The sequence below is a fragment of the Macrotis lagotis genome, chromosome 3 (genome assembly GCF_037893015.1).
Source record: "Macrotis lagotis isolate mMagLag1 chromosome 3, bilby.v1.9.chrom.fasta, whole genome shotgun sequence".
In the NCBI taxonomy this organism is placed as follows: Eukaryota; Metazoa; Chordata; class Mammalia; order Peramelemorphia; family Peramelidae; genus Macrotis; species Macrotis lagotis.
This window is the reverse complement of record NC_133660.1, coordinates 279,175,562-279,197,273: the sequence shown is the minus strand read 5'-3', so window position 1 is coordinate 279,197,273 and position 21,712 is coordinate 279,175,562. Positions and strand designations below refer to the sequence as shown.

The 21,712-nt window shown below is 45.3% G+C and overlaps 1 protein-coding gene across 2 annotated transcripts in view; it reads left to right on the top strand.

Moving 5' to 3' along the window:
* Nucleotides 1-4,073: 4,073 nt before the first annotated feature.
* Nucleotides 4,074-21,712, top strand: part of LOC141518655 (anoctamin-1-like) — a 161,167-nt gene continuing 143,528 nt past the window's right edge. The window contains exon 1 of one of the 2 annotated variants that reach the window (XM_074230876.1): nucleotides 4,074-4,277. In XM_074230876.1, coding sequence (XP_074086977.1) covers nucleotides 4,214-4,277 — 64 coding nt within the window. In that variant the 5' untranslated portion in view covers nucleotides 4,074-4,213. The remainder of the gene's footprint in view (nucleotides 4,278-21,712) is intronic. The other variant, XM_074230875.1, reaches the window with a different exon arrangement.

Genomic DNA, 21,712 nt, shown 5'->3' with positions numbered 1-21,712 from the left:
GGGGGAAAAAAAAAGAAACATAGTTCCTGCCCTCAAGGAGCTTCTGATCTAATGGGGAGATAACATGCAAACAAATAGAGACAAAGCAAGCTTTGGACAGGATAAGTGGGAAGTAACAGAGAAGGCACTAGAATTCAGAAGGGTTGGGGAAGGTGTCATATAGAAATGGGGATTTTAGTTGGGCCTTAATGGAAGATGGCATATTCATAGATAGGTTACTATAATTAAATATGTTCTCCAGGGTCCCTTCAGACTTGACCCAGAATCATTTTTCTCTTGGTGGGTGCCAGGGCAGCCAGCACCAAAAATCAGGATGGCAAAAAAAAAAAAAAGAGAGAGAGAGCCCGTGCTTCCTAAATATAGAGAGCACATTGATTTTTCCTTCCCGAAGATGTTCAAAGGCCCACTAGATCTTGGTCATGGAAAAAAGAATCACTTTGAGACTGTAGCACACTTAAAATGCCAACCCAAAGACGAAGGGAGCCAGGGCTTCTTACCTCAAAGCTAAGGGAAGAAGAGGCACCGAGGGAGACTCTGGGAAAAGACCCTAACTCTGAAGTCAGGGGAACTCTTCACAATTCCTGCTTCCTACTTTTGCATTTAAACTGCTGGCTCCTCCGTGGACCCATCCACAAGATGAGGGGTTTGTAGTAAATGACCTCGGGGGTCCATTCCCCTGAGGATCCTAGGATCTGATTCCAGAGGACCTTAGAACATATTCTACTTGGTAACTTGCTTCTTTGGCTTAAGGGCTCTGCTTCCCACAATTGCTTATCTTATTCGATCCTCCCTCTTGGTTGGCCTCTTTCTCCCTATCCATTAATGTTGCCATCAATCTCTCCCCTGACACATACTTGACTGTGTATGACCCTGAACAGTCACTTACTTCTCAGGACTGTGGGCAGCAATCTGCATTGGCATAGAGAAGGTCCTCACCTGGAGTTCCTGCAGTCCAGTCCATATCCACATCCCTCTTAGAGCTAACAATGTCATGTGCTCCACGGGGTGGGGTTGAAGAGGGGGTAAAATGATCCAGAAGACCTAGGTTCATATCCCACTCCTGCCCCTTACTAGAAGTATGAGATCAACTGAATTATTTAAGCTTTCAGCCAAGGAAGTCTTTATTCAGCATTAGCTCAAACATGAGCCAGTACTGATTGTCTTATGCCGTGCCTCAGTTTCCCCATCGATGAAATGAACGGCTGTTCACCCAATGATCCCAGTCCATCCCAACTCTGTGTCCAAATCCATCTTCATTTATGCAGTCCAGAAAAGGACAGGAGCACAGCCTGCCTTAGGAGCCAGGAAGGTTCACTGAAAAGCTGTATTTTTAGTAAAGAGCTTGTTTTCAAAGGCATTGGGTGTATCCGCCTCCCTCCACCCCTCCAGCATCTCCCTTTGAGTTCAAACGGTCCTATTCCCCATCCTTAGATGGCTAGGATTATGTAGTTCCTGGCTTCGGGCACCAGTGTTCAGCCACAGTCGCCTGGCCCCCGGCTGCCTGCAGATGGCCAAGTTCCTGCAGGAGTCCTGCCTCCTGTGCTATGGGGGTGGGGGCTTTTCTAGAGATATCCCAGTTCCCCTCTGGGGATCTGCCACAGTGACCTTTAAAATGGCATTCACCATCAGCTGCTCTTGGCCATTGGGAAGCTTGGCCAAAGGTCAGCTCCTTGCCTGATGCTGGGTTGGAGGCAGCCTGGGTCCGGATTTATTATATTTATCTGGGGGTGTCACTTGTTTGGGTCTCATGGATATACAAGAAGGCGCCTTCATTGGTACTTCCTCTTCTTCACCTTTTTTTTTTTTTTGGTAGCTAGCTCCTTGCTCTCTCTTGGCCACCAACCTGACTGGCCTCCCCAAACTCAGTAAAACTGTTGGTTTCACAAGCTAAGGAGACTGGGGAATAGATAACCTCTGTCCCTCCAAAAGCCCAGGATGCCCCAGCCCTATGAGTCCCTCATTTGGGTGGGGGAGCAGTCAAATTAGCCAGAACGCATTTCATAACCACCAGCACCCCTTGGCACTGGTCGTAAAGATATAGAAACAAAACCAAAGGCAGCCAGCCCTCAAAGGGTTTACCTTCATTGAGGGTGCAAAATGTAAACAAGAAAACCTCCATGATATCCAGAATAAATACAGAGTCTCAAGCTCCTGGGAGGAGGGGGGTGGACATCAGGAAAGGCTTCCTGGAAGAGATGGAAACCCTAAGGGAAACTAAGACTTGAATAACATGGCGGAGAAGAAAGCCACAATGAGGGGATGGTCACCCCCAGGCAATGAAATGACCTTAAAAAATGGCAAGAAGGCTGATTGGACCAGGGAATGGACAGGGCAGACAACGAGGGGTGGGGAAGATCTTTGAAGGTCAACAAGACCTTCCATTGGCTTGGAAGTAAAAGGGAGTTTGGGGAGCAGAAATGACCTGATTGAAGCTGTGCATCAGGACTATCTATGTGGCAGTTTGTGGAGGAAGAGGAGGAGGAGGAGGAAGAAAAGAGGAAAAGGAGGAGGAGGAGGAGAAGGAGGAGGAGGAGGAGGAGGAGGAGGAGGAGAGGGGAGCAGATCCTGCCATGTTCTATGGGGATCAGAAATGCTAGTGGATTGGTTCTTCTCTGAGTGGAGAATGGTCATTGTGGAGGTCTTGGAGTTTGACACCCATCAGCCTGCCCAGCCAGTGCCACAAGCCCCTCTCTGGCTGGCTCCTCTGCTCCCTGGAGCCAAATGCTCACCAGGACGGGGAGACTGGGTGCTCTCACTGTCCATCGGAATCTTTAAGGTAGAGACACCTGGCCCCAGATGCCAGCCCTCCCCCGTGCCTTTCTAGAACAGAACTCAGTTACACTGGCCACCTTCTCAAAGTAGAGAGGAGACCCATGAGCAAAGCAGAATAAACTTGCCAGGCAAAACCAGCCCCAACGTCCCTGCTCACTCAGCACGGAAAATCGCACAAGAACCGTTGAAGCAGCTCCAGGTGCACTGGTCTCCCTCCATTGCTGGGGGAGAAGGGAGGGAGCCAAGCTGCTGTGCCCAGGCTTCAGCCAGCCTCCCTTCCCAGGGACACCCCTTGTCACTCCCGGAGAGGCGAGAGAAAGGGAAGCAGCATTTCTATGAGCCGCCTACATTTCTAGGAAGTGTGCTGAGAGGTTTGAGGTTTGCCAACTAGTATCTCATTTGACCCTCACAGCAACTCGCCCAGCTACTTGTTATAGCGGAGGGACATCAGGACAAATAGAGGTTAAGTGACTTGCTCAAGGTCACACCGCTGGCAACTGTCCAAGGTGAGATTTGAACCCGGGTCTTCCCGAATCCAGTCCTCTAGCCAGTCGTCTACTAGCTCCGTCCTGGGATGCTGAGTCAAAGGTGCAAAGAACAAGGTTGCTGCCCCTCAGGGATGTTCTCCCCCCCCTCATGCTGAGCTCCCCAGTCGCGTCGCTGGAGGAAGGTGTTTGAGAATCGGGGCTCCTAAGGGTCACACCGCAGGCCCTGGGGGACGACCCCCCCCATCACCGCGCGCCTCCACGCCCAGGGTCTTCTCCCCGGGGTCCAGTCCCAGCCCCAAAGGGATCCCCTTGATGCCACTCCACGGACTAGGGAGCGATGCTGGGGCCAGCCCTAGGCAAGGGAGGGCAGGTCCAGAGGGGCCCCCAGAGCGCGCAGAGCGTCACCCCACCGCACCCGTCGCACCCTCCGCAAGGAGCCACGCAAGCCTGGGGGGGGGGGGCTGGCAGGACCGTCGCTCCCTGAAATCCGCCTCCCCTGCACCAGGTGGGGAGGGCAGGGGAGAAGCGGGGTCAGGGCATCGTCCGCAGGTGTGCACCCAGCTGTTCTGGTACCCAGGAAAGGAGGGGGAGGAGGCGGAGGAGGAGGAGGGAGGAGGAGGAGAAGGAGGAAGAGGAGAAGAGGGAGGAGAAGGAGGAGGAGGGAGAGGGGCGGGAGCAACGGGAGGAGGGGAGTGGGCGTCGCCGGGAGCGCCTCCTGCCCACCCAGCCACCCAGCCACCCACCCAGGGGCTCCGGGGGAGGGGCCGGCTGAGCTCCGGGCTCAGCTCAGAGGCTGCGGCTGCCAGCCCTCTGCTCCCCTCCCTGCTCGGCCGGCCGCCGGAGCCGGCCCGAAGGGTAGCCGCCTGGGTGACAGTGTGTGGGGAGGCTGTGTGAGGGCACCCTCGAATCCGCACCCCTGGAGCCCCCTCATCCCCCTGGCAGGAGCTGCAGACATGAGCAAGGATGCCTTTGCCCTCCAGACCCTGCCTCCAAAGGCCAAGAAGGACTCCGAAGAGGGTGAGTCCAGCTCAGCTAAGGGAACCTGATGGGTGGGGGAGAGGGGGCGGAGGGTGGGCTGGGAGGGTGCTGAGCGACAAGTTTGGCGAAGGAGTCAGCACTTGGACCATGGCTGGGGATGGAGGACGAGGGGGATGACTCTTCCCTTGGCTCATTTTTGGATGGGGGGGGGGGACTGGAGGAGCCTGGCTGCCTGGGGAGACAGGTTCCCCATCTGAATGACTTGGACTGGGTGTAGGATAGGGGAGCTGGAGTGAAGCAGCATCGCCCATTAGTTGCCAATGGTCAGGCAAAAGATGGCGCAAAGAACCATCTGACCAGAGTTGGAAAACCTAAAACTTTGCCTGGCCCATCCCTACCTACTGGAGCTTTCCAAAGTTCCTCCCCCTGCCCAAGGCCAAAGGACTCGGGTAAGCTCTCTAGAGGCTCCAAGAGGAGCCAGTGCCAAAAAGTAACTCCTTTCCATAAACCGGGGCAGCTAAATGCCAGCATTGCCTTTCGGAAGTTTTTCCTGGGGACTATTAATAAACTCACATACTATTCTGTGCTGAGATTGACCAGTGATAGAAAGGAACCACTCCGGCTCAAAATAAAAATGGGGGCCACAGAGGATCCTAAAGAGCCCCACAAAAATAGTGTGCATGTATGGATGTGTGTGAGATCTCAGTGAGGAGACAGGAGAGCAAGGGGAGGCGAGGAGGGAGTCTGGAGGGGGGACTTTCACTGACACCCAGGCCCCTCTGATAGACATCAGAGCCTGGGATATTTTTATACTAATAATTTTAAAATAAATGACCCTGTCCAAGTTCACTGGAGGGTTAGTTTTTTCCTCCTCTCCCAGTTCATAGGTTATTAGATAAACCTCAAACTAGGCTACTTAAGGAAGGGGGATGGAAGGCTAAGTTTTATTTAATTGTAGGGCAGAATGATCTTAAATGAAATCACAGCAGTGAGACTTTCCGTGGCCTACAATCAAAATGCCAACTCAAACCGGTTACTGCTAAGTATAGACTGGGGAGTCCTTGTCTTTCCTCTCTCATTCTCTCCTTCCCTCATTCCCTCTATCTCTCTGCATTCCCACGGAGACTGCTGTCCCAGAGTCTGCTTATTAAACAGGCAAATATTTAACTGGAGTTCAGCCTGTTTCTAAAAGTAACGCTGTATGTTCATCAAATTACAGACCCCCAAGAGTACCCCCAGAGAGTTAAGGGAATTGGGGGGCAGGAGGAAGGCAGGGAAGTAGCTGGGGGTCTGAAGGAGGAGGGAAGACAGAGATAGGAGAATTTGCCCTGCCAGTCTGCCAGTCTGCAAAAGATCAGAACTGGATTCCAAAATATTACTGCCTTCTGTCTTCATCAGTATGGGAAATTCCCCGTGTGAAAATCCTCTCCCCACTCCCCACCCCCAGTCCACCCCCCCAGATCAGCAGCTCTTTTGTAACTCATTTAGATTTACATTAAGAAACATTTCTTCCTCCGACACTTCATAATGACCTAGCTGTGTGGCCTTGGGCAAGCCACTTAACTCTGCTACCTCGCAAAAACTAAAAACTAAAAACTATAAAAAAATTAAAGAATAAAAAATAAACATTTCTTAAGTGCTTCCTATATTCACAAGCTTTATAAATATTTTAACATATGACCTTCACAACCACCCTGGGAGGTAGCTACTGTTATTATTTTCATTTTTTTCAGAAGAGGAAACTGAGGCAAGCAAAGCTTAAGTGATTTGCCCTTGTTCAAATAGCCAGTATTGTCAGAATTTAAGCATCCGGAATCCAAGGACCTTTTTTCTACCATGGAACCTTGAGTGGAGACCCCTGTTCTCATTGACTTTGCAGGACCATTCCTAAATGTCTGCACTTGGGGCATTCTGGAGAAAGTAAGCTTCTGGGGGGCAGGGACTGGGGACTGGTTTTGTCTTTGTATCCCCAGGGCTTGCTCTAGAACCTTGCTAAATGTCAGTTTTATTTTACCTTTGGAAATGTTCCTGGAAGGAAAGGAGAGGGGGAACTTTCTGGAGGGCTTTGTTCCTTCGAAGCAGAACAGTTCTCTTTTAACACAGAGACATGTGTGTGTGTATGTGTGTGTGTACATGTGTAGAATTCATCACTGCTAATGCATAGCAGAGCCTTAGACCACAGGAACCTCACAAGCTTTACTTAGTCTAACCCATCCATCAAAGAGATCAAAGGACTATGTGCTAGCCCTGGGTTAAGTGCTGGGGGGTGGGCAGGGAGAGAAAGAAAAGCCGAAACGACCCTCAAGGAGCTCCCATTCTAATGTGAGACATCACATTGGGGCACAAACTACATGTAAGATCAGGTGGAAGGTAATCACGAGGTGGGGATGGAGGGAGAAACTCTGGCAGCTGGAGGGTCCAGAGAAGTCCTGTTGGAGGTGGTCTCTGGAATGGATGGAGGAAAAAGTGTTGCTAAAGTCTTGTGTGCTGGGTTCTGGGGGTCTGGATACAAAAGACAAAACAGCCTCTGTTCATGAAGAAAATCCTTTTAATGGCCAGGGTGGCCAGGGATGGGGCATCTTGTTTGGGAAGTCAGGTACAGTGTGGAGTCCTAAGGTGATTCACTATACACAATTACAGTGGATGAATGATGGAATGGGAGGAAAGCAAGGAACGGAGAGAAGTAGAAAGGGAGGGAGGGGGAAGACAGGAAGGAAGAAAAGAAGGGAGGGAGGGAGGAGCTTTTATGAAGTGCCTTCAAGTTTACAAAAAATTGTTAAATGCTGAACATACAAACCGAAAAGCAAGGCAGTCCCTGCTCTCAAGGATGTCACACTCTAATATGAGAAGAAAATACATACAAGAGGTTGCAGCTACAAGTCAAATGGAAAGGTCCCATAATCCTTAGGGTATGGCAGGAAAGCTGTATGGGTAACACGTTTTATTAGTATCATTTTCACTGATAAAATCACATCAAACGTTTGACAGTGCCAAGGATTTGGGTTATAAAACTTTTTTCTCCAGGTCCTCAGTAGCTGTGGGGAAGGGCACAGGCTAAGTGGGGGGGGGGGGGGGGGGGGCTATACCATCTACAGAGTCAAATGCCCATCAGGTTTGCTTCCCTGGTGATGACTGGTCTGAAAACAGAGTTAGTGACCTGGAAGAGGGTTGCAGCCCTCCCAGGGCTCTTACTACCCATCAGTAACAATTGGTGGTTTTGGTGATAGTGGTGGCAAGGACATTTATTAGAGGACTGTACCCCCACCAAGAGGGGGATGGGATAGAAAGAGGAGGTGGGTAAGTGTGAGTACCATGTGATTGAATAACAGGATATAGCATGGGGCAGGATCAAGGATGCCCAGCAGCCCAGAGTCAGAACTGGCTCATCTTGTGTGATGGAGAGACTGCAGATAACAACTTAGCCAGTTGGGAGTCTTGAAGGCGATGGAGAAGAGAGGAGACAGAGCATGCCAGGCAAGGGGGCAATGACAGGAAAAGTATACTGGGAGGAGAGTGAGGGTAATGCTCAAAGAACAGCAACCAGGTCAGACTTTGTGGAAGGGAATAAAATAGGAGACTGGAAAGGTTGAATGGGACAAGGTCAAAAAGGGCTTTTAAGACTAGCTTCAACAACAAAAGACTACCTTCACCCCCCCCCCCCCAAAAAAAAGGAATAATATAGTAGTTCATGAAGATAGTAGCGAGCCCCTGGAGTTTGTTGAGTGAGGGATAGAGGTGACATGGTCAGATCTGTGCCTTCTGATAATCACTCTGAGAGTTGAAGGGAGGATGGATTGGAGGCTAGGGAGAGGCTGGAGAAGGGGAAGAGAGTTCCTAGGCTCCAGCAGTCCTCTAGGTGAAGACCTAACCCAGGAGAATGTATAAGGAGAGGGAAGGGGAAGAAAGGCCTCTAATGGGGAAGTGTTGGCCGTGCCTTGCAAGTCTAAAGGAGGAAGCAATTCTTTCCTGGATTAAGGAGGGCAGGACAAGTGTTCCTTTCAAAGTCTAAAGGAGGACACATTCCATTCTTCACAATAGCTAAGGAATAGTTTAGACCAGGAATAGAGCTGTAAAAAAATATAGCAATTATTATTAATATTACACTTTGATAGTTCTTAGAGCCTGTGTGATCATGAGCAAGTCTCTTAACCTCTCTGTGTCTCAATTTCTTCATCTGTAAAATGGGGATAATAATGTCAAACTTCTGGTCTACTACACAGATACGATATGAATGTGAATCAGTGCACACAATGACATTTGAGAAGGGCAAGAGAAAGTAAGGCCTCGCCACCTGTGTGTTCCCTTGGGAGGTGGGAAGGGAAACTTTCTCAGCAGGTTTAATGTCATTAGAACTTTTACACCATGATTTGCATTTGAATACTTCTTCCTCTGCACCCCCAATCCTGGGACCATATCTAAGCTGAATCTGAGCCATCTTAGTCGGGCACTTTCTATGCCACAGACGGGGTGGTAGAAGCCCAGCCAGTGCAATGGGGGAAGGATGGGCAGGTGAGGCTGAAGCTAGCCCAGGGCAGGACTGGGTCAGGCCGGCCAGGGCAGCCTGTTCTCTCACCTTCAATCACAGCTGAGTGCCAGCTAGCCATATGGCCTATCTCTCAAGCTGGGGTGTGAAGGCTCCAGCAGCTCACCTCCACTTTTCTGACCAATGAATGCCCCATGAAAAGGAACCCAGGGAAGCAGAGGCCATGACCCCAAGGGGTGAGGGGAATCAGAGCTCTATAATGCACCCAGGATTGAGGCACTGTAGGCTTTTCTTGGACTACTTCTCATCAAGAATTGCGGAAGACTTTGTGGATAAGACCTTTAGCCTGGCTCTTCATGGCCCCAGACGCTGGAACCAGTGGCAAAGCAGAAAACTTAGGATGGATGTCAGAGAGATGTTTCTAAAAGAAAGGAAGGGAGTTATTGAGTGTCAAGGGCACGTTGGACACTGACAAGTATTTTAGAGCTATTATCTCATCGGATGGTTAGAGCTAGTCAAGAGTTGCTTTGGGGGTCGGCTAGGTGGTGCAGTGGATAGACCGGTGGGTCCTGCAGTCAGGAGGACCTGAGTTCAAGTCCAGCCTCAGACACTTAATAATTACCTAGCTTTGTGGCCTTGGGCACATCACTTAACCCCATTGCCTTGCAAAAATCTAAAACAAAAACCAAAAGCAAACAAAAAAAAAAGTTGTTTTGGGAAGTGATGAGCTCTCTGTCCTTGGAGGACTCCAAGCAAAGGTTGGGTAATGTGGAGGGAATGTCTCGTTCCAGGTGGGAGCTGTTCTCACTGCCTCAGAGCCCTCTGCTAGCCCGGAGATCACCTGGTCCTGGGATCTTTAAGGTTAACAGCACTCAAAAGGATTCAATAGAGATTGAGAAACGAAACTAATAGGAATGGGGTAGCAGGAAGAGCCCTGGCATTAGGAGTCGGGGGGCCTCAGTAGCTCTGCCACTGCGAGACCTTGGGTAGATCCCTGCTCTTCTCTGGGCCTCACTTTCCCTCTTGGTAAAACAAAGTCTCTGAAGGCCTGTCCAACTCTGACTGGATCGGTAGTCTGAAGCCTCAATGAGCAGGATATTTTGCTGACTCCGTTGCCCATCCCACCCACTGTCTCTGGGAAAGGGAAGGGAGCATTCCTAGGACCCGCCGTTGCTCATAGCTCTGCGTGGACTTTCCCCAAATGTGGGACATAGGGCTTCAGGGATTGGATGGTGACTCCAGTTTCCCTGGCTCTCGTATCACAATGACATTCTATGGTCAGTGAATAAAGGCTTTCTCAGTCTAATGCATAGCTATGGGTGGAGGCTCACACCTGCCAGGGATGACTCACCCAACGGTAGGTGACCTCTCATCTCCATTAACGGTCACCGGGTGGTGCCGACATCCTGGAGGAGGAAAATTCACTTGACTTTGTGGAGGTCTCTGAATTGCCGATAAGGCACAAAGATCCTGAGTTTGAGAGAAGCCATCCCCCCTGGTGTCTGCTATCCAACCCATCCTAAATTGAAGCTTGCTCCCTTTCCTTGATGAACAAGTCACTTTTCTTCTAAAAGTGAAATTGTATTAAAAAAAACTTTCCGAAGTAAACTTAGAGAAATATTTTAAAATGTGTACATTATCCTAATTCTGTTTTGCTCTTTTTTTGAGGTCAAACTGAAGGTTAACACATATCTAATTTAATTATAATTTTTAAGGCAAACTCATGGAAGTCCTCACTGGTCAGCTCCATTTCCTTTCTTGTGTTGAGAGGGGTTGGGCTGTATTTTTCTGCAGTTGTTTTTAAGCACATCTTTTATAGATTGAGTGTGACCCAGAAGGCCAGGCTTTGAAGGTTTGAATGCCCCCTAAGGTGGGTATTTGATCAGTTGGGTACCTTTGGGCACCTTTACCCTCTGGGTTTCAGGCACTTCCTCTAGATTAGTTGACTTGCACTCCCTCACTTAAATCCAACTGACTTGAAGGTCGTGGCATCACCTCCTCAATGTCATGGGCTTCTTCTAGAAGGAAGGTCAGCCATCCATCAGTATATATAAGTAAAAGAGACAAAGCTGAGGCAAAGTTCATTCAATTTTGTTATGGCTCTCATTAACATGCTCCTTTTCTGCCCCCAGCTCCCAAAAATGAGAGGTGTCCCTCAGAAAGCAGAATGGGCTGCCCCTGGAAGGCAGTGAGCTCCCCAACACTGGGGTCATTAAGCAAAGACTGGGTGCCCACTTGCCCAAGATTTGGCTGCAGACAGTGTCCTTGATCAGGTCTGGGTCGAACTGCATGGTTTTGGAGGCCTCATCTTGGAGAATCTGAGATCCTAGGATTTCTTAGAAATCTTCAATAATTCATCTCCATTAATTGTCTGTATCTTCTTTGTACATGATGGTTCGTATGTTGTCTTCCCCCGTTAGTCTAAGAGCTCACTGGGGACTATATTTGCCTTTCCTTGTCTCCCCAGAGCTTAGTATAGTAGCTAGAATATAACAATCAATTAATAAATACTATTTTGGTGGTTGGTTGCTGTTTGAGGTGTACTGAGTCGGGGGAAGGAGGGAAAAAGGCAGATCTATTGGAGGTGACATCTGGGGCTTTGAGAGATGGAAATAAGGGGAGCACACTATAGGGATGGGGACAAGAAGGGTGACCTGGACAGAGTTGGGTGACGGAATCCTGAGCTCAGGGAGCAGCCAGTAGCCCATTGTGTGTGAAGGAGAAAATGCTTGGGAGGCATCTTATGAAGGACTTGAAATGTCAAACTGAGAAATTGGATTTTGATCCTAGAGACCTTAGGGAGCCGGGAAGATTGTTGAACAAGAGAAGTTCAGGGTCAGTTCTGCATTTTAACAAGATGGCTGTTCTATTGAGGATGGACTGGAGTTGGTAAAGAGAGGTCTGAAATTTTTGATCACAAAGAAGTATTTCTAAAGGCCACTTGCCTCTTGGGGTGAGCTGCAGGGGTACTTGCTCACAAACAGCTATTATGACTTAATTAGCCCTTCTGGGCTAAAGTTCAGAACCATGGTGGAGTTGGGGGCAGCTGGAACTGATCCTTAGAAAAGGAAAGGAGTCCATGCTTCTTAAATAAATGGAAAGCTTTGCATTGGCCTTTCTGGAGGTATCTGGCATCACCCAGATCTTGGTCAAGGGAAAAAGCATTCTGAGACACTAGAATGCTTGAAAATGTCAACTCTTAAGAAATAGAGGCCAGTGTTCTGAATGACCGACTGCTCCCCAGTTGGGAAAGATGACCTTTAACTCAGTGATACTTGGGCAAGGTCTTCCTCATATTTACTATATTTTCTATTTTACTATATTTTTTTACCATTTTTGCTGCCTCACTAAATATTTACTATATTTTGCTATATTTACTGTATTTTCTGTTTCTCAAATCTCAATTTTCTTTTTTGGGGGGGGAGGGGTTAGAGACACAGAGACAGAGACAAATAGAGAAACAGAGACAGAGACAGAGAACTCTTGTTCCCATAAGCTCTTGCCTAAGCAGATTCTCCACTGTTCTCCCCATCTCATTAACATACATTTCCCATGCCCTTGACAGGCAGCAAGATATGAAGCTGGAAGTTCTGAGTTTGAGTCATGCCTTTCTTGACTATGTCTGCACGAGCTCTCTTTCCTCCTCTATGAAAATGGAGACGTGTAATCATATTTGCACTGAGACTGTTGGGGTGGAAGGGGGATTTGTATACTACAGTGGGCCGCATATACAGGAGAGCTGCTCTTAAGTGAAGATAATGGATGTCTCTTTCCCGTCCTTCATGGCCTCCTTTCTCCACTGTATATCTGTCCCTGGACCACATTTTCTGAGCTGTCCCATACTGCTGCTTCCAGAGTTGAACAGCTTTGGAATCCATCCACACTGGGCCTTCAAACAGAGGTGCTGCTCACAATCCACTCATGCCTTCTCATCCCTGACTTTTGTCTATCCTTAATGGATCAGTGTCTGCCTTCTGGCCCGAGACTTCCACCAGAACTCATCCTTACATTCCATTGTTATCATTGACTATTTAGTATCCAGTGGTCCAAACATCTTCAGCCTTTCACTTTGTCAGCTGAATTTATACTATTGGTGAGTACTTTTCCTATTATATTCTCTTTATCCTTTACATGAATGAGAAGACTTTGGTTGAGTCTGGAAACTCTTTCCTTGAAGTGGCAGGCAGTGCAATGGATAGAGACAGGAAGACAAGTTCAAGCCTGTCCTCATAGGTTTATCAGCTGCGTGATTTTGATCAAGTCCCTTGTCTTGACTTCTGCCTCAGTTTCCTTCTCTGTAAAACAAAGGGGTTGGACTAGATGCTCCCTAAGGTTCCTTTCCAACTCTCAATCTTCTGATTGTTTGGGCACCAGCTCCCTCTGGTTCCCTGGGCCTTCTCATCATAAGTCCTGTTTGCTTCCCCATAATCATTTTGCTCCCTCTTTTTCCTTCTTTAAAATGTATTTTACTATCAACTTTTCCAAATGTAAATGCCCCACCCACCCAAAAGACCTTTTGTATGGAACCTAGTTTATCCCATCTATGCATCAGGCATTATTTATTATAAATCCAGCCTCAATCATGACCCTGGGCAAGGCTCTTGACGGCTGCCTGCCTCAGTTTCCTCATCTGTAAAATGAGGATAATTGCATTTACCTCCAAGTATTATTGTGAGGATCAAAGGAGATAGTATTTATAATATGCTTTACAAGTTTGAAAGCACTATGTAAATGGACCCTCTTACGTTATTAATATCATTATCATTATTATTCTTATCTAATGATCTTTTACTGGTATTTCCCCCCCACCACCAACTACCACTATTTCAAGTTTTTAGCATATTTTCCCATTAAGGCTAAGGACTATGGCTTGAATTTTTAAAACAATCTTCTTTCCAGACCCCAGCCTACCCCAAGTAACTATCCTCAGTTCCTCTGAGCAGCCTTCAATGAATCCAAGGACCTTAGGTTGCGTTGCCCAGTTTTGTCGAATAGCTCTTATTAACTTGTGGCCTACCCATCCCCAGAGCGGGAGGACAAGTATATGACAAGAGTCAAGAGTCGTGTGTTGATGGTGGATGAGGTGATGAAGACAATGAAATGCTTACATGTCTTTGCCAAGTGTGAGCTCCTCAGGATGGGCAAGATGGGGTCCAACATACCCTGGCCATTGGAATTCATATCAATATAACACTCACCATCCTCATACCCTGGATGTCTGAGCAAGCACCATGTCAGAAACACTCCCATAATGAAAACAAAGTGCTGGGTTTGCCCAGAGCTAAAAGTTTTTATATATAAAGAAAGGAAACAAGTCATGATCATAAGCACACCCACCTATTTCCCCACTCCCCCACACGCCCTCATACCCACACTCCTCCTCCCAAGGCAGTGAACTGAGCCCGACCGAGACTATACACAGAGACTTAAGTCATGTATTAGGAATGAAGATTAAAATTGTCCCTTGGCTCTCCTTCCACTTCATGGAGTTGCTGGTGAAATGATGAATGGGAAGCTAGACATATGAAAGATGATGACTTAGCGTCCTTCCTCCTAAGACCTGAGCCATAATCATGAAAAGTTGTTCCCTCAGCATCCATCCTCCGGTGGGAGGTTAACAGTTGTTTAGCACTGCCCAACTACTCCGTTGGGGTGCATGTGGCTTTTTGGGGAGCAAGCTGCTTGCTCTTCACCTCACATCTGAACACATAGCATATCAGAGGTTGTGGGTGTTGCTCTGGAGGGTACTGTTAGCCAGATAATACCCATCATTACCCTCTTCTCTGTCCCTTTTGTCTTAGATTTTAATCAAACCTATTTTTGCCACCACAATTTTTTTAGCCTAGGCCCTTCAGGTCCATGTGATCTCCTCCTCTGCTGTTTCATGGAATTTAGTTATATGAAGAGTTTGGACCACACTCACAATAACTCTGAGATCCTAAATAAAAAATTCCTAACATTTACAGAGGCGATGTTTTAGCGGGGAGAATACTGGATTTGGCATCATGATGACTTGGGTGCAAAAATCTATCTCAGATCTTTAACAAGGCATGTAACTCTGGCCTGGACACTTAACCCCCCTGTGCCTCAACTTCCTCATCTGTAAAAGGATTGGACTTAATGGTTTCTAGGGTCCCTTCCAGCTTCCCTAATCTGCTCTTGCTAGATCATACCAGAGGCAGAAAAACCCAGTAACAAAAACATTTAATTAAAATGTGAAAATGTAACTGTCAAAGAAATCAAGTAGAAAATATCCTTCTTGCCCATGCACAACAGAACAAAGTTTCCTATTTTTCTGGTAGAGGTATAATTGATTTTCCCTATAATCCCTCTGCTTAATAAGGGAAAAGGAGTGGAGCTGAGTCTTAGGGGTGAAACCTAAACCCAGCTTAGTTCTGTTTAGGGGGGAGGGGAAGGAAGGAGAAGGGGAAGAAAATTCAGAAATCTGACCCAACTCCTTCAGCTGCCCCAAGGCAGAGATCCTAAGCAACTGTGGTCCCTTCTCAAAACAGTCATAAAAAGTCTTTGTCATGTTATTTTTATCATGAAGGAGGTCTCTCTCAATGCTGGGACTTGGGCTGAGGAACTGGAGACCTCCCCCATGCCATATTGAAAATCCTACCCTCCTGCATTCCACATAGAGCCTTTCCCTCATAGCCACTCATTTGAGGTGAGAAGATTCCATGTAGCCCAGTACTATAAGCAGGTCTTGGTACCTCATTTGGCAGGGTAGGATAATGAATAGAGAGCCCTGGACTTGGCAGCAAAATGATCTCTGATTGCCATTCAAATCTCATATCACATATTAACTAGCCAAGGGGCCCTGAGGAAGCTGCACAATCTCTCTCCCCTTCCCTCTTCTCTCCTCTCCTCTCCTCTCCTCTCTTCTCCCTCCCTCTTCTCTCTCTTTCAGTCTCTCTCTCTCTCTCTCTCTCTCTCTCTCTCTCTCTCTCTCTCTCTCTCTCTCTCCTCTCTTCCTTTCTTTTCTCTTTTTTCCCAATCTCTCTCCCTCCCTCTATCCTCCTTCTATCCCTAATTTCATCCCTTCCCATCCCTCCTTCCCTGGCACAATGACTTCTCTTAACTAAGTAGCCATCCCTTGGAAACAGCCCACTGGCAACCAGATACTCTATATGCATGTCCCCAGGTTATTCAAGTCAGAAGAGTATAACTTGGGAAAGATTTGATAGCCACACAATAGATCAATTGTGTGTGAAGAGCCTTGTGGTCCAAGGACCATGACTCCACTTCCAGTTCTGGAACTTATTGTGTGTGACTTTGTTTACCTCATCCCCTCTCCGGTCCTCTGTCTCATTAGGAGAAGATGGAGTTTACCATCAGTGCCTGTCCATCTTTGAGGACTGAAGGTCAAATGCAAAAAATAATGATACCTGACCTTTGCAGGGAGCTGGTGTTCATCAGGCATGACACCCACATGACCTCCTTTCATCCTAGTTCAAAGATTTAGGACTGGAAGGAACCTTAGAGCCCAAACCCCTCATTTTGTAGAGAAGGAAGATGGAGCCCAAAGGGATCTGCACAAGGTCACGTAACAAGTAAAGGCCAATCTGTATCCAGAGAAAGAACTGTGGAGTTTAAACAAAGACCAAAGTCTACTACCTTCAATATTTTTTAAACGTGTCTTATGTACTGCATAGTTTTGTGAGATAGCAAAATTATTTTCTACTCAAGGATATGATTTCTCTCTCATCACATTCAATTTAGCACAATATATAGCATGGAAACAAGGTAAAGATGATCAGACTGCCTTCTGGGGGGTTGAGGGGAGGGAAGGGAAGGTGGGGGAAAATTGTAAAATTCAAAACCTTACAGAAAATGACAGGTAGAAACTACTATCGTATATAATTGGAAAACAAATAAAAATATTAATAAAATCAATTTTTAAAACTTCAGAAAAATAAAAAAAAGGCCAGAGCTGAAGTCTGGTCTTAGGTCCTGCATGAAGTAAGTACAACAAGCAATAGTATCCTTGTTTTACAGGTGGGGAAAACTGAGGCACAGAAAAGGAAGTAATGTCAGAGATTACATGAGGTGATTGTACAGCTAGAGACAGAGGACAGTGGAATACCAGGACCTCCTGACACTAGGTGTTCTCTTTACCTCCCACTCTCTCTTGACTGGGAATTGTGTCCTATCCATGGAGTCAGAAGACTCTTGATAGATTCCTGGTTCTCTCACCCACTAGGCAAGCAACCTTGGGTGAGTTATTTCCTCCTTCTAGGCCTCGACTTCATCATTTCTAAATTGAGGAGTATTTTCTGGAATCTAGACTGTCAATATATCAACACACATTTCCTGAGTGTCTGATGTAAGCCAGACCCTGGCTGGGTGGGAACCAAAGTGAGGAATTAGGTTCACTTCATCAGGCATTTATTTAGGACTTTCTTATGAGCCAGGGACTACGGGAGTCACTGAGATACAAGAACAATCATATCAATCCTGCCCTCAATGAGCTTTTAATTTATTGGAGAGAACCAAGGATACATAGATGAATGAATAGAAATCATATACTAAGGAGCTAGGGAATGATAGGGGAATGGGAGAGCAAGAATTCCTGGGGTGGACTCCAGAAAGATCAGTAAAGGACATGATTTTTTCATTGGCCTTTGAATAGAGTAAGGTATTTGAAAATGTGGAAATAAAGAGGTAATACATTCTTGACATTGTGCAAAGGCATGGAAGTGGACTATGGCATATGTGGAAAAACTTGAGGGGGAGAAGCATGAAATCATTTTAGAGAGAGAGACTGGAGCCAGATTTTGAAGGATTTTAAATGCCAAGGAGAGGAATTTATGTTTTGATTCTAGAAGCGATAAGGAGCCAGCCACCCATGTTTCTTTTTTATTATTATTTTTGAGTTTTACCATTTTCCCTCCATTCTTGCTTCCCTCCCCCCAACCCCCACCAAAGGCAGTCTGTTAGTCTTTATATTGTTCCCATGGTATATATTGATCTCAGGTGAATATGATGACAGAGAAATCATATCTTTAAGGAAAAAATAAAATATAAGAGATAGCAAAATTACATAAGATAACTTTTTAAATTAAAGGTAATAATCTTTGGTCTTTGTTCAAACTCCACAATTCTTTCTCTGGTTGCAGATGGCATTCTCCATCACAGATAGCCCCAAATTGTCCCTCATTGTTGCACTGATAGAATGAGCGAGTCCATCAAGGTTGACCATCACCCCCATGTTGCTGTTAGAGTGTACAATGTTCTTCTGATTCTGCTCATCTCACTTAGCATCAGTTCATGCAAATCCGTTCCAGGCTTCCCTGAATTCCCCTCCCTCCTGGTTTCTAATAGAACAATAGTGTTCCATGACATACAAATACCACAGTTTGTTCAGCCATTCCCCAATTAAAGGACATTTACTTGATTTCCATTTCTTTGCCACTACAAAGAGAGCCACTATGAATGTTTTTGTACAAGTGATGTTTTTATCCTTTTTTCATGATCTCTTCAGAGTATAGATTCAGTAGTGGTCTTGCCAGATCAAAGGGGCCATCCATGCTTTTGACCAGTGAAGTGGCATTAAACGTAAGGAATAAATCTGTTAGACAACTCTGTGGAGGATGGGTTGGATGCAGGAAGACCAAATAGATGCAAGTCATGACTGTCATTCACATACCAGAAGCCAAAGACCTGACCTAAGATAGCTATGGTCTGGATGAACAAAAGAATAAAAATGGGAAAAAAAGTTATGGGGGTGGACTCTAGAAAACTTGGAATTGATTGAATATGGTCTGGAAGGTGTTCAGGCATCAAGGATGACCCTTCAAGATTGTAACCAGGGTTGACTGGGAGGAAAGATTGTGCCCTCCACATAAATAGGGAAATGAAGAAGTAAGTTTAAAGGAAAAGATAATGTGTTCCACTTGAGACATCTTGAGTTTGAGATGCCTTTAGGTTTTTATCTATCTGGCCATTGGTAATATTGACCTGGGACTCAGAAGAGAGGTAAGAATCATATGAATAAAGATGATAACTAAAGATGTACAAACTATTGAGAGGTACAAGAGAGTGTCTGTCTGTCTGTCTGTCTATGTTTCTCAATGATGGCCAGAGCTAGAAACCTAGGAATCACCCAGACTAAAGGGTAGGACATGAATAATGAAGCTAGAGTCAGGTCTTATCCTCATATAATTTATAATATAATTGAATTGACAAGGTATAAACACATGAAAAGTACGTTCCTTTTTGGTGCATAATATATAAACACATGTATAAATGAAATTTCATTGCTTGTCTTCCCAATGTGTTGAGGAGGAACTGAAGAGAATTTGGAACTCAAAATTAAAAAAAAAATAAATATCAGGGGCAGCTAGGTGATGCAATGGATAGAGCACCAGTCCTGGAGTCTGGAGGATCTGAGTTCAAATCTGTTGTAAGACATATAATAATTACCCAGCTGTTTGACCTTAGGCAAGTCACTTAACCCCATTGCCTTGTAAAAACAAAATATATGTTTTATATACATATATATGTATATGTATATATCAAAAAGTGTTGAAAATGGATTAATCATTTGGAGGTAGAGCCAAGTTAGTGACATAAAGGCAGGGACTTGCCCACACTCTCCCCAGACTTCTCCAAATATCTTTAAATAATGACTCCAAAATTCTGGAGTGGTAGAACTCACAAAAAGACAGAGTAAAACAATTTTCCAGCCCAAGAAAACTTAGAAGGTTGGCAGAAAAGTCTGTTGCAGCAGGGAGAGAAAGGAATGCAGTGCAGCATAGGTTGCAGCAGCATAACTCTGACCCCAGGAACCCAGGAGCAGACCTTGGGAGCCACTAAATCAGTAGTGGTGACAACTGTTTCCAGAACTCTCAACCCACAGATGGGTCAGAAAGAGATTACAAGGGTCTCTTTGCTATCACTGAACCAGGACTCTGTTGCTTTGCCCGAACTCAGACTTAGGTCATAGTCCCGGGTCACAGGACTATGCTGCAGTGACCCTCCTCACAATTCTAGCACAGAAAAAACTGTTTGTGGTCACTCACAGACCAGAGCACAGGTCAGGTGAGCAATAAACAATACTCCTTAGATCATATCAACTTGGAAGGACTGAAAATTTTGAAGGCCCCTAGAAGTATCATTGAAAATAGCTGTACAAAACCCCAGAAGCTTTGGATAGTGTGCCCTCCACCATGGAAGCAGAGTCCTACTTTAATAAAGAGCCAAAATCAAGTCATAGGCTGGAAAAATGAACAAACAACAGAAAAAAAAATCTGACCACAGAAAGTTACTAGGGTGACAAGGAAGATCAAACCTCACACTCAGAAGATAACGAAGTCAAAGCTCCTATATCCAAAGTCTCCAAGAAAAATATGTAATGGTCTCAGGCCATGAAAGAGCTCAAAAAGGATTTTGAAAATCAAGTAAAAGGGCACCTAGGTTGTGCAATGGATAGAGCACCGACCCTGGAGTCAGGAGGAACTGAGTTCAAATTCTGTCTCAGACACTTAATAATTACCTAGCTGTGTGACCTTGGGCAAGCCACTTAACCCCATTGCCTTGGAAAAAACCTTTAAAAAAAGGATAACATAAGATTTTATAACTTGTACATTAGAAGATTATAGAGCTTGACATAAAATATTCCAGAATAGAAAAGAGCTTGGATTACAACCAAGAATCAACTATCCAGTAAAATTGAGCATACTCTTACAGGGGAAAAGATAGACTGAATGTCTATCTTTTTCCCTGAAAGAGTATGCTCAATTGGGAACTTTCAAACTTTCCTGATGAAAAGATAAAAGATGAACAGAAAATTGAAATTCAACTATGAGACTCAAGTGAAGCATAATAAGGAGAACAGGAAAGTGAAATCATAAGAAATTTAATGATATTGAATTTTTTATATTCCTACATGAGAAGATGATATTGAGAAATCATTTGAGTCTTCTCATTAAAGCAGTTAGAAGTGTATATATACAGAAAGAGGGCAAAGGTGTGAGTTGAATATGAAAGGATGATATCTTAAAAAGATAAAATTAAGGGATAAGAGAGAAACCTACTGGGAGGAAAAAAAGGGGAGGTAGAATGAGGTAAATTAACACATATAAGAGGCAAGAAAAAGCTTTTGCAATAGAGAGAAAAGGGGGAAGGTAAGGGAAAATGTGTGAATCTTACTCTTATCAGAACTGACTCAAAGAGGGAATAACAAACACATTGAATAGGGTATAAATATCTATCTTACCCTTCAGAAAAGGAGAGAGAATAAGAAAAAGGGGGAGAGGATGATGGAAGGAAGGGCAGATTGAGGAAGGTGCTAATCAAAAGCAAAACATTTTTGAGGAGGGACAGAGTGAAAGGAAAGAGAAAATAAACAGAGGTAGAGGGAATAGGTGGAGGGAAATATAGTTAACAATAGTAACTGCAAAAGAAAATTTTGAAGCAAACTTTTCTGATAAAAGCCTCATTTTTCAAACAGAGAACTGAGTCAAATTTAAAAGACCCATTCCCCAATTGATAAATGATCAAGTGAAATGAAGAGTTTCCAGATGAAGTTATCAACGCTATCTATAGTCATATTAAAAAATGTTCTAACATATTTATTGGAGAAATGCAAATTAAAGCAATTCTGAGATACTATCTTGTATCTATTAGACTGGCTAATAGGATAGAAAAGGAAAATGCCATATGTTGGAGGGGATGTAGGAAAAATGAGACATTAATGCCCTGATGGTGGTTGTGAATTGATTCAACTGTTCTGAGGTGTAATTTGGAACTATGCCCCAAAGGGCTATAAAACTGTGCCAACCCTTTGATCTAGTAATGCCAGTACTAGATCTGCATTCCAAAAGAGATGAAAAACAAAAAGAAAAAGGACTTAAGTGAACAAAAATGTTTATAGTATCTCTTCTGATGGCAAGGAATTGGAAATTGAGGGACTACCCACCAACTGAAAAATGGCTGAACAAATTATGGTATGTGATTATGTTGGAATACTAATATTCTGCTATAA